Raw genomic sequence first — 15,182 nt, 5'->3', positions numbered from 1 at the left:
CACCTGTGCTGAGGTTTAGGTGGGATGTCTTCACTGTAATGGGCTGTATCAGCTTTACAGGGTCAACCAAAGCTGGCAATGGCTGTGTCTTTATTAGTAATTTCTTCTCTTTTTAACAGCAGCTGCCTGAAGCTGCTTGTGTCACTGCTGTTAGGTGGGAGAAAAGGTGATATATGTTAATGCACATCAAATAGCTAGGCTAGCTTTCCTTTTTATTGCTAGCGCAGATGTGCCTGCTGCTACCTAGCGGGCATAGGCATCCTGTCACCTATAGGGTATTGATTTACTGTGAGGTTGGGAGTGCTGTTCTGCTTTTTCCATGCTGTGGGTTAGGCACCATTTCCCACCCCATAGCCACATGCTTTTTGACATCGTTTGCCATAACTAATCCAGTCTTCCTCTAGCACCATGCAAGGATGTGGGTCTGTTTTGGCAGCTTTGCAGGGGTGGGAGTGAGAAATAATGGCTTCCTGTGGCCAGATAACTGTTACCTCTTACCCTGCTTTGCAGGAAGGTGTTGGGAGACGGGTAGAACTTGTGTATACCAGTTGGGGCAGTGATCTGGTGGTAGCACCGGGATTGAGTGTTGGGGATCTGCTGTGGGCTTATCACCTTATGCAACTGGCAATGTGACATTCCTGCCTTAACCCACAGTCACATGGGAGGTCTAGGCAGAGCTGGAGGAATGAACACGATTCCAGTACAAACCTTCTTCCTTCTTTCTCTCCATCATAGCTGCCTGCGCCTTGCAGAAAATATAGTTCTCTCCCCACTGCTGCTTGGTTTGGAGGACCAGGAACTGTGGCAAGAACCTGGTTAGGTATCTGTGGATTCCCCCATAGCCTGGCCCTGATAAAAAGAGAAGTAATGCCTACTTTACAATTACGCATGTCTTCAGCTTGAGATCAGTGAAGGCTGGTATAACTGCTGCCAGCTCCATGTGCAACATGCTGGAAAGTATCTTGCACTTGGTGATCCAAGTGTGGCTTGATTTTTATAGCTAAGGATTTAATGATGATCTAGTGAACTCTTAAATGGAGGGAACTTGCAAGTTTTTACTGCTTTAAACACTTAAGAGATATTTTATCTCACACTTCATACAGTTGTTATAGCTGTGGGTATCTTTTGTCATCATATCCCCATCTTGAAAGAAAAGCAAGTGTTTGCATCTTGGATGTGGTTGTTGGATTTCATTTGATGACAGGACTTGAAAGTAAACACTGGGCAGATCTCAAAGGTGGCACACTCTGGCAAACCTGCAGGTTGGGTACTGTGGAGCTGACCTCCACATACAGCTCTGGAAGAATCGGTGTTCCTGCCTCTGCAGCTGAAAAACAACCCCCAAAACTAAAAATACCTTCTCTCTCTCTTTCTCCCCCTTCCCCTTAATCTCTTATCTGGCAGGGAGCAGAGAGGAAGATCAGGGATGAAGAGCGAAAGCAAAGCAAAAGAAAAGGCAAGTGCACTGACCCCAGCTCTCAGCTGAATGCCTGTAAGTAGAATATTTCATCGGTATTTTGAATATTAGATCTCATTTTGGTTACAAATAATTTGTGCAGTAGAACTCTCCTAAGTCAATTTTTATCCCTTATGGAATAGTGTTTGTTTTAAGCAGTTGCCTATGGAGCCATTAATTGTGTTTTGCAACGTGCTGAGCCGCTTAGGACTTCACTTCTACCTAGTACTTACTGTCCAAAACAGGGTCCTGCTATGTTTACAATTGGGTATGGTCTTTAGCAGTTGAAATGACGGTGTGAGTATGTGATTTTGAGGCACTGCTGGAGCCCCTGCAGCTCTGTGTAGCAGCAAGTACTGGGGCTGTTCCAAGTGTTTCCCCCTTGATCCTAAATGTAGGCTTTAACTTACGTTAAAAATGCATTTATAACTGTGCAGCAAGGTGGTGGCAGCCTTGGGACTGAGCCTCCAGCCTCCCAGCCTTATGTTCACTCTTGTAGAGCAAAGTGGTCCTTAGTAAATAATTTCAGTAGAAGTTGTGAAGGATACGAAGGCCTCGGCACTTGTGGTATGTAAAAGCTGTGGAGCTGCTTCTGGCTGAGCATCTTTCCTTTAACTGCTGCAGATGGCTGCAACAGATCCTGTGTTTGGATGACTAGTTATTCACCAACAGAGCTGCTTAGAGGAACATATATCTCCCTGTTCTTCCTTTGCACGGGGCCGGTGTGTGCTCTCCCTGGCTCTGCTCGGTGTGCTTGTGGGAGCTGTGCTATTAACAGTCCAACTGGTTCAACAAGCATGCACCTCACGGCTTGCTGGGCAGGATTTTCCTGACACAGCAGGTACAGGCTGCTGGAGCAGCTTCAGAAGAAGATTATGCTGCGAGGGAACCCATTTGCTCAAGGGCAGTTGCAGAAAGGGCTGGGTTTTTGTTTTTTTTCCCAAAGTACATGGTGAAAGGCAGGTTTAGCACACTTAGCATTTCACAAATGTCCGTAGCCCCAATGGCTCCCAAAAGATTACTGCTTGCAGCCCTTTGTATAATGGCTGGAAAGTGCAAACAGTTTCAGTACAGATTTCCAGGATCTTACGATTTTACAAAAGCTGCTTTCCAGTGTGAATTTCCTAGGCTTGGGCTTAGCCTGATGTGACCTTTATTTTCCTGGAAAGTACAATCCATTGCTGTTTAGTTCTTGTGTGGGAAGTTTTTGATTGCTCTAAGCCATAAGCTGTTATACCCACCTCCAGAATTACAAATGACACATGCACGTGGACTCATCAACAGCAGAAATAGTTTGTGACTTCTGGACAAAGTTATTTTTTACAGGGATTGAGCAATCTTTAAAAAATCAGTTTTGCAAGGGGAAAAAAAGTGTATTTTCCCCTGGGAACATGAGAAGTGAAGTGTTTTGCTTGCAGCTGGTTTGACCCAAAATCGAAATGTTTCCACTTCGTAAAATGAGTGGAAGTCTTCAGCTGGGGTCAGTTTGACATGAACATGTCTGAAGTGCAGTTTAAGGCACCTCTTGCCTCACTCTCTCCCAAACAGGTCTTTGTGAGTGAAGTCTGTCCACTTGGTCGCTTGTGTCACATCAGCTGGTGTGTCATGAGAACCCAAGTGCTCTGTGGGAGATGGTGCTGGTCTTAGTGGGGGATGAACTGGGGTCTGGTAGCTTGAGGTGACCAGGATGAACAATGAGATGAACAAAAATATAAAATTCAGAAGTGTGGAATCGAAATGTATCTCTAAATGGAGCATCTTGCAAGAAACAGTATTTTTACCACCTCTGTAGTGTGGTAGTGCTTCTGTGGTGTTTTCTGTTTAGGGAGGTTCCCAGCTGGAACCATGTCAGTTGCAGGTTGTTTCTGTCTTCTTTCTGCCTGCCTGGTATGGGAAGTCAGCAACCTTTTCAGGGAATGGACAGGGAGAAGAGGGGACTCAGACTAGCTTTTGCCCTCTGTTTGGATGGTTTGCTTGGTATGTGGAAGACCTGTGTTTCTCTGCTGGGGTGAGTGGCCCGGCCATTCTCCAGCCCAGTTTAATATCTGAACAAAGTCAAGCAGCTCACTTGGAGAGATGGAGCAAACTCCTACTCCTCTGTGAAATGAGGTGTTCCTCAGGGTCCAGGCCCTCATCTGAGAGGTAGACAACCCAGCCTCAAACTCTTCTACCACAGGAGCTTCTCTGTTTGACCCTGACTACAGAGTACCCTTGTTCAGCAGCATATGTGCCTCTTCAGTGATGTAGGAACGCCACAGCCTCATCAGTGTCTTCACTATCCTCTATTCCAATCTTTGGTCTCTGCAGTTTCTGATGTCAAAGTGCCAATGCTTCCCTCACACAAACGTACGGACATCACCATCTTCAAGCCCTTCATGGATCTAGACACTCAGCCAGTCCTTTTCATTCCTGACGTTCATTTTGCAAATCTTCAGCGTGGTGCTCACGTAAGTAAAGCTCGTGGGTGTGGGGATGAGGAGGGCTATGGGGTGTATTTGCAAAAAGCCTAGGATGCTGTGTGTATGTATATACACATGAAATGCCAGACTATCTGCACTGAGGCTGTAAACAAATACAGGCTGAGTCTCACGTGAGCAAGAAAACATTGCTCCTAGTCGCGTCGGCTGGAGCTAACTGGGGACATTCTACGTATAAATTATTTGCCTATGAACTCCTGTTTCCATGAACCTGTAATGATGTTTTGGAAGTGCCTCCAGCCGAGAGTTCATTGAATGAACTGCAGGCTGTTTTTCTCCTGTAAAATCCATTGGTTTCCTGCTGTGCTGCTGTAGACCTTGGGCTCCTCCAGCCTGCTGCTGCAGGGTGAAGAGCCGTTCTATGGCACTGGCAAGTGTGTCAGCTCTGTGATCTGCTGCCAGAGTGCCCTGCCTCAGCGTTCCTGGAAAGTCCCAGCTGACAGGAAACTGGAAGGAAAAAATTAGAGTGCAACCAAGTTTCAAAATCTTGGAACTTTCCTGTGCTGGGAATTCTGCCATGCTCTAACAGAATCTAAACCTTACTTTTTAAGAGCAGTGCCTACACTCTTAACAAGGATGGAGAATAAACTTGTACCTGTAATGCTGACTTTTCCGCATGTTTTCCTATGAAGGCTCTAGTGCTGAGCTCTGTCAGAAGACTCTATGCCAGTCCAGATAGAAAGCTGGTTAGCTCTTGTGTGTTCCTGTCTCTCTCATTTGAGATCCTTTGATTTCTCTTTATGAAAAGAGGTAAAGGTGATGCTTACTGGCTTTTGGAAGATTGAGCCAAAGTGTCGTTTGATACAGGGTTGAAAGATAATAAGAGGAAATTAATTCTAGTTCTGGATAAAATTTTCACAACCCTAAGCGCAAGTATTATTTGTATATTAAAATGAAGGCCAATGTTTATTGCTTGGACCAAAGCATCTTACTTCTAATAGTATAGCCGTGGCTGGCTCCCCACTTGACAGCCTTACTTTCCCCTGTCTTGTGCTGATGTGCTTACGAGTGAGTTGGACGGGTGAGCTATCTGCCTGTCCCTTGCAGCTCCGGCCAGGAGCTCAGGGGTTCCCTCTGCTTTAACTTGATGCTGTTGGACCTCTGCTCGTGGCAGATGCAGCAGGATTGTTGTTCCATGCCAGTGACTCTTTAATGCAAACAAAGCTATTGCTAAGTTGCTATTAACAGGTAGCACTTAGAGGGATGGGGAGAGCGTTGCTTAGCAAGACCATGTTATATCAGCTAATGGGTCTGTCCTTATGCAACTTTGTTTTGTAGCGCTCAGAGCCCTATGCAACTTTGTTTTGTAGCGCTCGGAGCACTTTGTAGAGTTTTCCAAGGACTGAGTACCACATAAGGTTCTCACTAGCTAGCTAATTGAGCGTGTGTTTTTCGGCATGTATGTCAAGAAAATCTCCCCTTTGTTTTAAAAGGTCCTTCCTGTTGCTTCAGAGGAACTGGAGGGTGAAAGGTAAGAGCTGTGCTACTTCAGCCTACTGAAGTCTTGCCCCCAGACAGAGGGCTAAGTCCCTGTAATTGTACTGTTGCTAACTTTTTGCCTTGCAATGACAGCTCCAACCTGAAGAGAGGAGCATATATTGGTGAAGAGGACTTTATTGCTACTCCAAATAAGATGGCCAGAATAGAAGAGCCAAAAAGAGGTATTACTTTCTTCTTTCAGAGACTAAATTATTGGAGTATTTGTCCGTCATGAGAGAGATGCATCTGAGGTTAAAGAATTGTTTTAATTTATTTTGGAGTATACTTTAGCCTCATTTTTCTGGCTTTGAGTAGTAATAGAAAGAGTTTGTATATCAGGATGTAGTTCAGCTCTGCAAATCTTTTAGAGTGTTAGGATTTCTGGGTTTTTCTGCCAACTCGGACACTAATTGGCTCTGAACCTGTAAGGAAAGAGACTCAGAGGAGGTGAGCAGTTTACCAATCTCCTTGGTGGATTGGTGGAGAGAATTCATCACATAATCCACTACAAAATACTTTGGACATCTTCTCTAGGACTTTAAACAATGAATGCCAAGAACTGGTTCTGGGTGTAAAACTGTTGCATCTTTTATGGTGCCAGAAAATGGTCTGTTCACTGCTGAGAGCCAAACTGAGAGAATATTCTGCTTATTTTTAACCTGTTGTCGACCTTTGCAATTCAATGTGGGATTGGATGTTGTTGTGGAAGGAGATGAGAGGTCCCTTTGGAGATGGTGTAGAGGACTACCTGCCTGATGAGAGTCATGTGTGGAAGGACCATGAAAAAGCTTAAAGGATTAAAAGAGGAGGAATAAACTTGTGATGAGGCAAAGGTTAAGTCTAGCAAGTCTGACCTTAATGCAGCCATGCTTTTGTAGTCTGGATAAACTAGTAAGGAAGGATGGATTTTATAAGAGGAAATTAGGCTTGGTTTTTCTTGTTGCTATATGCTATAAAATGAGACCCATGGGATTCTCTCTCCTTTGGCTGGTATGTCATCCAACCTGTGCTGTAAGTGAGAGTGTGTGTGCTGTCTTCATTTTTTAAATCTACAGTCCTTTTTTAAACCTGCCTTTAGCAGAGGAAATCATCAAGGGTGCTGTGCTGTCCTGAGTTCACCTTGTTCAATTAGATATGTCAGTAATTGTTCTTTGTTGCAGGTGTGTCAAAGCTGTGGCTGATGAACCCTTGTAAACAATCCAGGCTGCAGTACCTAGTCATTAGAAGATGGATTAAAGACAGTAAAGCTGTTGAAGTCCAAGCTTTCTTGCTCTCATGGCTTATTCCTCAGCCTTAATGCAGTTTTTAATGAGGCTGACGTTACATACAATGACTCTCTGCTAGCTTGAGAATGCTAGGGATGCTTACCTAATTGGGTTTCTTATTCTTTTGTGCCCCTCCTAGAAGGAGACTAAGTCTGCATTGTGTGTCAGGTGGGGTGGTATGAGTATTACTGAAACATGGCAAGGGGTAGGAAGAGAGATGAGACAGCATAGAAGGAGCAGAGGACTGTACAAATAAATTATTTAAAAATGAGGAGGTGTCTAGGATGGCTTCCCCTGCTGTGGTAGCATCTGTCAAATCATTTTATTGTGCAACATCTTATGGCAGATGACCTGTGAGATACAGATACCCAAGAGTCTTAAAGCTGTGTGTTTTGCATTCCACCTTTCTGTGTTTCAAATATAACCTTTTTTTCTTTTCAAATAGAGAAAATAGCAAATAGCAAAAAATTTAAAAGTATTTTGACAATAAAGATATTTGAGCATGCAGTATTTCTGTGTGCAAAAAGTATGTTTTGAGCTAACCTAGCTATGCATGTTTGTGATGCAGTCTTCAATGTATATTGAATGTATGTATGTATATCTCTCCATGAGATCCTCAATGTATATTACTCTGTACTTAGCCACTGTCATACACAGATCATTTTTGAGGAGCAATTATGCAGTAAATTCCTCTCTCTGATTTGCTTTTCAGTGTTGCTGTATGTCCGAAAAGAGTCAGAGGAAGTCTTTGATGCACTAATGTTAAAGACACCGTCTCTGAAAGGCCTAATGGAAGCGGTAAGTAATAAGGCTGTTTTATAGTCCTTTCCTCCAGTTTGAGAAAAAAGCGAGTGTAGTCCCTGGCTATCCAGTCCTTATACACTGGACAGTCACAGGAGCTAGAGTTTCAATCACAGGTTGTGTCCCCATATTCCTGTTCTTGTGGATAAGAAATGTGAGGCTGATTTCCTTTCGCTAATGGAAATTAATGTGGTTAATGCTTTAATTCATTATTAAGGGACTTCAGAAAGCTTCCTTTTTAAGTACCTTACCTCACATCTCTGGGGTTTGGGTGTAAGAAAGTGTTTCTCAGCCTTTGTGAAAATCCAGGTGTGTCAAGCTTGATGACTGGATATCCAACATAGTCCCAAAATGACAGATGCTTCTGGAGAGAGAGCCTTCTAGGCTTGCTTCTTGTGCGGGCTCTGCTTTGGCCAAGCTGCAGAAGCAGCTGTGTAGGTCTTTTCCTACTACATTCCTACTTTTTTTTTTTTTTTTTTTTTTTTTTTTTTTTTGTCAAAAAATGGTCAACAGACTCCCGCTGTGGATGTTTCTCATGTCAGAAAGGGTATTTTAATTAGAAGATGGAGTGATTTCCAGCCTGTGTTCAGTAGCTTGGGTTTATTTCAGCCTTTCAAATCCTTGTTTGGGGCCTCCCCTCCCCCTTCATAACCTGCTTATGAAGAGCTCCAAGTCCCGGCTTCTGAGTGTGCTTGAAGAGTTTTATATATCTGTGCACACGTGCATGAAATTGCTCTCTGGTACTTGACTTTCAAAATAGCCTTCCACTGCCCCTGCTGCTGCACTGCTGCAAAGGAAATACAGAGTTTAACTCCAAGGAATGGTGTAATGTTTGGCACAAGCTCAAAACTGACGTTTCTGGCTGTCTCCTTCTGTGACTAATGCCTTGTCAGTGCTCAGAGGACGGAGGTTTTGGGGCTGTACAGCCAGGTCTTGCTGTTAGCTTTGGGACCCAGAGGTGATTCTGTAACCTGAAGCTCACTCCTGGCTGTGGAGCTTTGCCAGCGCAGGCAGGCTGGAGGTGGGGGGCTAATGGGGAGGGCGATTGAAGGCTATGAAGTCGTCCCTTATCCCATGGTCTTGAAGTGAAGCTGCACCTTTGTTGTTTCACTTTTGGCTTCTTAAAGCAAGGAACCAAGAGCTCACAACTGTAGCTTGGAGGAAGCCCCCTGTGCCTTTGCACCCTGAAAACGGCATATTGGTTTGGTACTTGCTGTCGGTGTGATAGAGCAATTTGCCAAAGTAAACCAGGCTTAGGTTACTGACCTCGTGACTTTCTGAAGGTTTGTATGGTGAAGTGCCAGGGCTAGTGGCTGTGGTTTCACACTGAGGTCACCCTGCTAGGCAAGGGGGACGTTTCTGATCAGCTCGTGTCCTTAGCAGCAGAGGTCTTTGCTCTGTTGCTATTTTCTTCCTGCACCAGCCACTGCGATGACTAGTTTTCACCTGATCCCTTTGACACTGAATTTAAAAATGGGTTTTGATATGCTAAGGCAACAGAGAGCCAAGAGAGGATGAGAGCCAGAGTGTGGTGTGGTTTTTTGATGCGTGGGCTTTTTGGTGTGGGGGTAGGGGGTTGCTGTATGAGAAGTCAGTGGCCAGGTTTAGAGCATGATTCAATTTTTTTGCACGGAAGTTGGCAAACTGCAGAGGAGGGTTTCTCATCTACAGGCTTATGTTATAGTTCAGGATTTAGTATTGCCTTTATAGGGCACAGCAGTTGTTTTCATCTGCAGACCTTTTTTTGTTCCTTTCTGTAAAATAGTAAGTGGAAGACAATGCCAGCAGTCTCCTTGCTTCGCCAATGCTTGCTTTCTTTTGTTGTAGATATCTGACAAGTATGATGTTCCTTTTGACAAAATAGGAAAAATCTTCAAAAAATGTAAAAAAGGGTGAGTATGTACCTGTGCAGTGACTGTCTGAGAATATGAACTCCTTTTTTCAAGCCTGCAGGCAAATCTGCTTTATAATTCCTCCACGCACTGCACATACGCAAATGCCATTCACAGATGCTTGTGTTTGTGCATGCACGCAACGTACTAATCCTATTCCAATGTCATTCATAGAGCAGAAGACTGGAAGGGTCCTATAGAAATATGTAGTCTGACTTCCTGGGTAAATACAAGTCACAGGACCTCTCCAAGTTAATTGCTATTTGAGCCAGAGTTGATCGTGTCAGAGGAAGAAGGGTTCAGTTTGTTTAAAGACTCCCAGTGACAAAGAACCTGCTTTAACCCATGTTAAATTGTTCCAGTGGTACTCGCTATGTCCATGTTTGGGTACAATTACTACACCTGCTTGTCTTTTTATGTGCTAAACTGGAGAGAGCTTTACTTGTGAAGTACCCGTTCCCCACAGAGGCCACGCTCCACAGTCCTTTTATTTTGTAACATAAATGGTCAAGTCCCTGAACATGTCTGCTTTTGGTTTTCCTTTTAATCTCTCAGTAATTTTCTTGGTTTTTTTCTCTAAAGTCACTTCGGTGTCTTAGCCCCTTCCCCAAAGCCCCTCTGGCTGGAAAAATCTGTCCTTTCATCACTTTTGGAATGTAGTTTCAAGGCTTGTGCTTTCATAGCAGAATTAATCCACCAGAACAACTGGAAGAGGTTTGAATTGATGATAGCTAAACCACTGGCTGTCAGACAAACCAGTTCAGAGCCCCAAGGTTGCCCAGGCGTCTGGAGCTTCAGAAGGATTTCTGCCAGTTCTGAGATCTCCCTCCCTCCCTGGTCCAGGAGCCAAGACTTAACCCTTTCGTTCAGATCCTAGAAGCACGGCTGCAAGCCTTGATGGCAGGTTTGGGTAGGAACAGCTAAATCTGCTATAGGAAGCAGTGGGTCAGAGATGATAGGTGAGCGGGCATCTTGCATTACCTCTGGGCAGCCCAGACTTTCTGAGACTTGAGGGCGCCTTTGCTGTCTTTAGCATTTAGTACTGTAATATTTCCCTGACTTACTTTATTTTTCCAGAATTCTGGTCAACATGGATGATAACATTGTGAAACACTATTCTAACGAAGATACCTTCCAGTTGCAGATTGAAGAAGTTGGAGGATCTTACAAGCTCACTCTCACTGAGATCTAAGATCATGGATCCTCTGTGGATTTTAAAGGTCTCAAGTGAACGTTTTTCTCATAATTTAGGATGTTGGGCAAAACACTAATCGCCTTCTCCAGAAGAAAGCCAGGTGTTGACTTGTTCTGGGGAACAGAGCAGTGGTTTTGCTTAATACATTTGTGTTTCTGTTCTTTCCAAAGAACATTGCAATGCTCATGACCTTATTTGCACTTGAAATGAGCGAACAAAGATCTGCGATTAGAGAGCGTGTATAAAACACTAGTAAATAAGGGAGGGGAAAACTCCTGGAAGGTGGCCTTTTAGAATGATGATATCTTATTTATCTATTCAGTATCTATGTTTGAGCCTGTTATCAGCTAATACCATTTTATTGGGCTGTTTTCTGCTAGGTAGAGCTGCAAAACTACTAATTGATACTAGTAGGAATTGCGTGCAGGTTGGAGAAAAGTCTTTATAATGTTTACTCTTGAACAGGGCAGACTTGTTGAAATCACTTGTGTCATTTGGGGGGGGGAATGTAAAACTGCCTTGCTTATGAAGAACTCGCCTTAGTAACTGTGTGAACTCTCATCAGATGAAGCTACATTGTATATAAGTGCAATATTTTTTTGAAGGTTTGTAAATGTGTACATACAAGTGATATATAATATATATAAAATATGGTGTTCTGTATATACCGTGAATATATGCAATGAAGCCCATCTAAAAGGATGCCATATACAGAGAAAACAGATATTTAATGTAGCTATTTAAAAACAGACAAACCCTTAACACGCACCAAAGGTGAGCACACGTTTGTACTTTCATAGAAGGCACAAGAGACCTGCTTGTTCAACATGGATCTTCCTGCATGGAAGGAAAAAGGTACCAGCTCACTCCTAAACCCTCCTGCACAGCCAGGCGACAGCAGTCCTGGCTTCTCCTATGAACTGCCAGTTTGACCCCTGAAACAGCTGCGTACGGCTGCCCTGGGAGGTGATTTGGGTTGAGTCTGAGAGCTGGGTCCCAAGAGGAGCTGAGCAGATGCAGTTTCCTTGAAATCTCACTTCTGGGGCTCAGGAAGAAGGTCTTCTGGAGGGTGGATTTTTTTCCTGTAGTAGTGTACTTGCGGGCAGCATCCAGCTGAGCCTTAACAGCAGTTCAGGCTGGATGAACCCATGGGTCGGAGCCAGCTTGCAAGGTCCTACCTAGGATGTCAACGACTTGGAAGTGCACAAGCAAGGCTTTTGAGAGAGGAAGGTGGCAACCCGGCACAGCAGGCCAAGTGTTAGTGGGAACTAGGGGCTGCAAGCAGGTTAAGCTTTCCTGGTGTTATGTACATCGTTGGGCATTGACCCGCTGCTGAGGTGGAGAGACAAAATGGGCAGCTGGTAGCAGGCATCCTGAGCCTAGCCCCAGCTGGGAGTGCCAGACACCTCCAGAAAATACTGCTCTGCAGTAGATTGTACAGTATTTACTCATCACGTGCATGTGCTTATGAAGGAAAGGCACCCTCTGGTTAGTAGCAAGTGAGAGGGGAACACTTAAATAGCAGCACTTGGCTGTAAGGCAAAAACCTGCGTTACAGGGTGAGCAGATGAGTGTGAGTACCAGGTCCAGCGTCACTTAGTGCTTTTGTTAGGGATCTGGATAATGAAAGAGAGGTTTATAACATTTTCAGACAGCACAAAGCTGGAAAGAGCTGCACGTGCCTCACCTAGAATGTGAAGGTCAATCTGGATAGGCTGGAGAAATAGCCTGGAAAAGTAGGATATGATTCTACTTAATGGTTAACGATTCTACTTAACGGTTAACGAATTGTAACCGAATGTTGTTCAGCTGTGTCATGCTGCTGTTTGGAAGAAGGAGGCAAATGCCATGTTGAGTTGATAAACAGGAGCATGGCCTGCAAGAAATAGGAGACCTGCCTTTTGCTCTACTTGGCATTGCCGAGGCCTCTGCTGGAGCGTTGTGCCCTTCCAGCAGAGCCCAGTCCTATCGGATGTCCCCGAGAGGCCAGACCGGCCAGTCCTTCAGCCAGAGCTTGTGGCTTCCGAGGAGGAAGGGCTGGATGAGTTGCCTGGTGAGGGGTCATCTTCAGAAGGGAAGGTTGAGGGGAGCAGCCTCCAACACGTGGGAGCGTTCTCCCGGTCCATCGCAAGCACAATGAGAAGTAGTGGGCGTAAACTGCAGACATTCAGGCTAGGTGTCGAGGTGGCTTTTTCTAGTAAGAAGAGCAAGTTGCCCAGGGAGGCATTGGAGTTTGGCATCAGAGGTCTTCAGAGCCAGGCTGGGCAAAGGTATCTCTGGACTTTCACAGCTATAGTTGATTTTCCCTTGGTGCTGAGACTAGGTGACCACTTGAAGTCCCTCCCCACCATATTTTTTTAATGATTTATATGAAATGCAGTATTTTGGGATTTGTGTTTGGACCAATCCTGAGCTGGTTCATAGACTGCTCCATTACTCCCTCCCTCCTCCTCCTCCATTGACGGGCCCCACGGAGTATTGCCAACGCTCTGGGTGCCGCATGCTCCCCTCTTTGCTCTGTGGCCAGAGTCGAGCAAACTCCACATGGATGCATCCACAACTGTGGGCGTGTGGACGGAGCCCGTGGGCTTGAAGCCAGAGTGCAGTATGGCACTGAAGAGACTTGGCCGACACGTGCCACCCCGTACAGGAATCCACCGCCTGCAGAGCAGCCACGGGACTCGTACCCAGCCAACACCAGCCCGCCGCTTGGGCTTCCCTTCATCAGTCACGGGAATAATGTTACTATGGCAAGGGAATTTTTTTAAAACCTGATATATAGAATACGTATATATATTTACACATTTTTATTGAAAATTGAAGTTTTATTACAGAAACTCAGTCTAGGGTCAGGGAAGTAGATTTAGAGTCTCCATAGAGGTAAGATTGACATGAATGTTATTTCTTTTTACTGCTTAATGAAGTATGTGAACTAAATCTGACGATTATTTTCCACTATAAGATATACTGGGACACGGGTCTTTTAACAGTAGCAGCAATGTCATGTATGTTTTATGAAACAGATTTTTTTTTTGTTTGCCTGCTGTTTTTTAATTGAAAATGTATTTTAAACCAAGCTATTAAATTTTATATGTTCATTTCTAATGATGAGTCTTTTCTATAGTAAAAGCATCTGCTCTTACCCCTTTATTTTTCCATTGACAGGGGATCTATAAAACAAAACCCCAGTGATCATTTTCTAGTTTCTCTTCTCTTCTTTGCAGAAGAAAATAATCCCAATGCCAGCCTTGCTGTTATTCCACATAAGAAATGCTTAGTCCCATTCTCATTCCCTGCTTGATTTCAACAGACTTCATTCACTTTTGGTGCGGGGAAGCTGTGTAGCATTTTGTTTCCATGGGACCCTTTCCTTTGGCAGTAAACCAAAACCAAACAGCCATTGGTAAGCTCAGATGTGTAGTGGGTCGGTGATGCCTGACGGTCTCTGCTGGAGGTTGAACAAAAGCATGGGGGGCATTGCTGCCTTCTGCGCCCCGTGCAGGGGCGGATGGGGTCTCCCATGCCTGGAGGGGGGAGCTGTGGGCTCGCAGCGGTGCCAGCGGCTGTCCCTGGCTGCCAGGTCCAAGGTGCTTTGTGTAATCACCAGCCCGTGATCGCAGTGGGTGTCTTTCCAGGAGGAGCTGGTCATAACTGGCACTTCCCAGGAGGTGCAGGGGACCACCGGTGAAGCTGCAAGCATTGACTTCCCTGAGATGAAAACACTCAGTTATAGTCCATGCTAGTTCTCCAGAAGAATCTTAACGCTGCTGTTGCTCTAGCGTCTGGAGAGGTGTTTACCTCCTCTTTTTCACTGTCAGAAAATGTCTCGACAAGCTTTTGCTTTAGCTGGCTCCCCAGTCCCTGCAGCGGTTGCAGGGTGCTGCTGTGGGGCAGCTTCTGCGCCAGCACCTTCCCAACTGCTGGGTTTGTGTCGGCATGCCCGGGGCTCAGTGGGGAGCAGCGTGGGTGGCAGAAGATTTCTGGGCTAGAAGGCGGCCAGTAACGCTTTTTATTTATTAACTTATTTATTTCTAGTTCTCATATGGGCTGCGCTTGCAGAGTTTGTGTCCCAGATGTAGGAAGATGCTGCAGGATGTCACCCAGCAAGTCCTGGGGTGCACTGGGTGATGCAAAAGTGCTGGGGGATGCTGAGAATCATCTCCACCTGAGTCGGTGCCCGCTGGAATTTTGAGCAGGGTTTAGCCCCCGTACAGTCGGTTTGCAGCGTGGTAGCCATCTCCCAGCAAGCCTCGGCGTGAGGGTGGATCTGCTGTCGGGCCGGCTGCAAAATGGCTGCTACCCCCTCTCCTCTGGGCACGCGATACCTTCGTCTTCCTAAGCCTTTATGCGGTGTGTGCCTGCCTGCGCCTGCGCCAGCCCTCCCACCGCCTCCTGCCACCCTGTCGGCTCTTTTCTATTCAAGTGAATTTAAAGTGTGTTTTTAAGCAGGTCTTATCTGCAGCAGAGCATCAGTGGATGAAAGGTGAACTCCCAAAGATGAAGCTTTGAACTCCCAAGCCAGGCAGCCTTACAGGGAGATCCGTGCTGCTTCCCTGGGGTGTGGCTCGGGGCTCTAATATCACAAACATTTAGTTAAGCTTTTAAGATCTGATCTCT

At 45.2% G+C, this 15,182-nt stretch overlaps 1 protein-coding gene across 2 annotated transcripts in view; it reads left to right on the top strand.

Moving 5' to 3' along the window:
• GRHL1 (grainyhead like transcription factor 1) overlaps window positions 1–13,670 on the top strand; it is a 44,753-nt gene extending 31,083 nt beyond the window's left edge. For both annotated transcript variants that reach the window (XM_052810073.1, XM_052810071.1), the window contains exons 10-16: window positions 1,405–1,492; window positions 3,764–3,903; window positions 5,367–5,404; window positions 5,506–5,594; window positions 7,390–7,475; window positions 9,306–9,370; window positions 10,448–13,670. In XM_052810073.1, coding sequence (XP_052666033.1) covers window positions 1,405–1,492; window positions 3,764–3,903; window positions 5,367–5,404; window positions 5,506–5,594; window positions 7,390–7,475; window positions 9,306–9,370; window positions 10,448–10,562 — 621 coding nt within the window. In that variant the 3' untranslated portion in view covers window positions 10,563–13,670. The remainder of the gene's footprint in view (window positions 1–1,404; window positions 1,493–3,763; window positions 3,904–5,366; window positions 5,405–5,505; window positions 5,595–7,389; window positions 7,476–9,305; window positions 9,371–10,447) is intronic.
• The last annotated feature ends 1,512 nt before the right edge of the window (window positions 13,671–15,182 follow it).

The sequence above is a fragment of the Harpia harpyja genome, chromosome 15 (genome assembly GCF_026419915.1).
Source record: "Harpia harpyja isolate bHarHar1 chromosome 15, bHarHar1 primary haplotype, whole genome shotgun sequence".
NCBI classification, from domain to species: domain Eukaryota; kingdom Metazoa; phylum Chordata; class Aves; order Accipitriformes; family Accipitridae; genus Harpia; species Harpia harpyja.
Note: the sequence above shows the minus strand (reverse complement) of the source record. Positions and strands in the feature narration are given on the sequence as shown.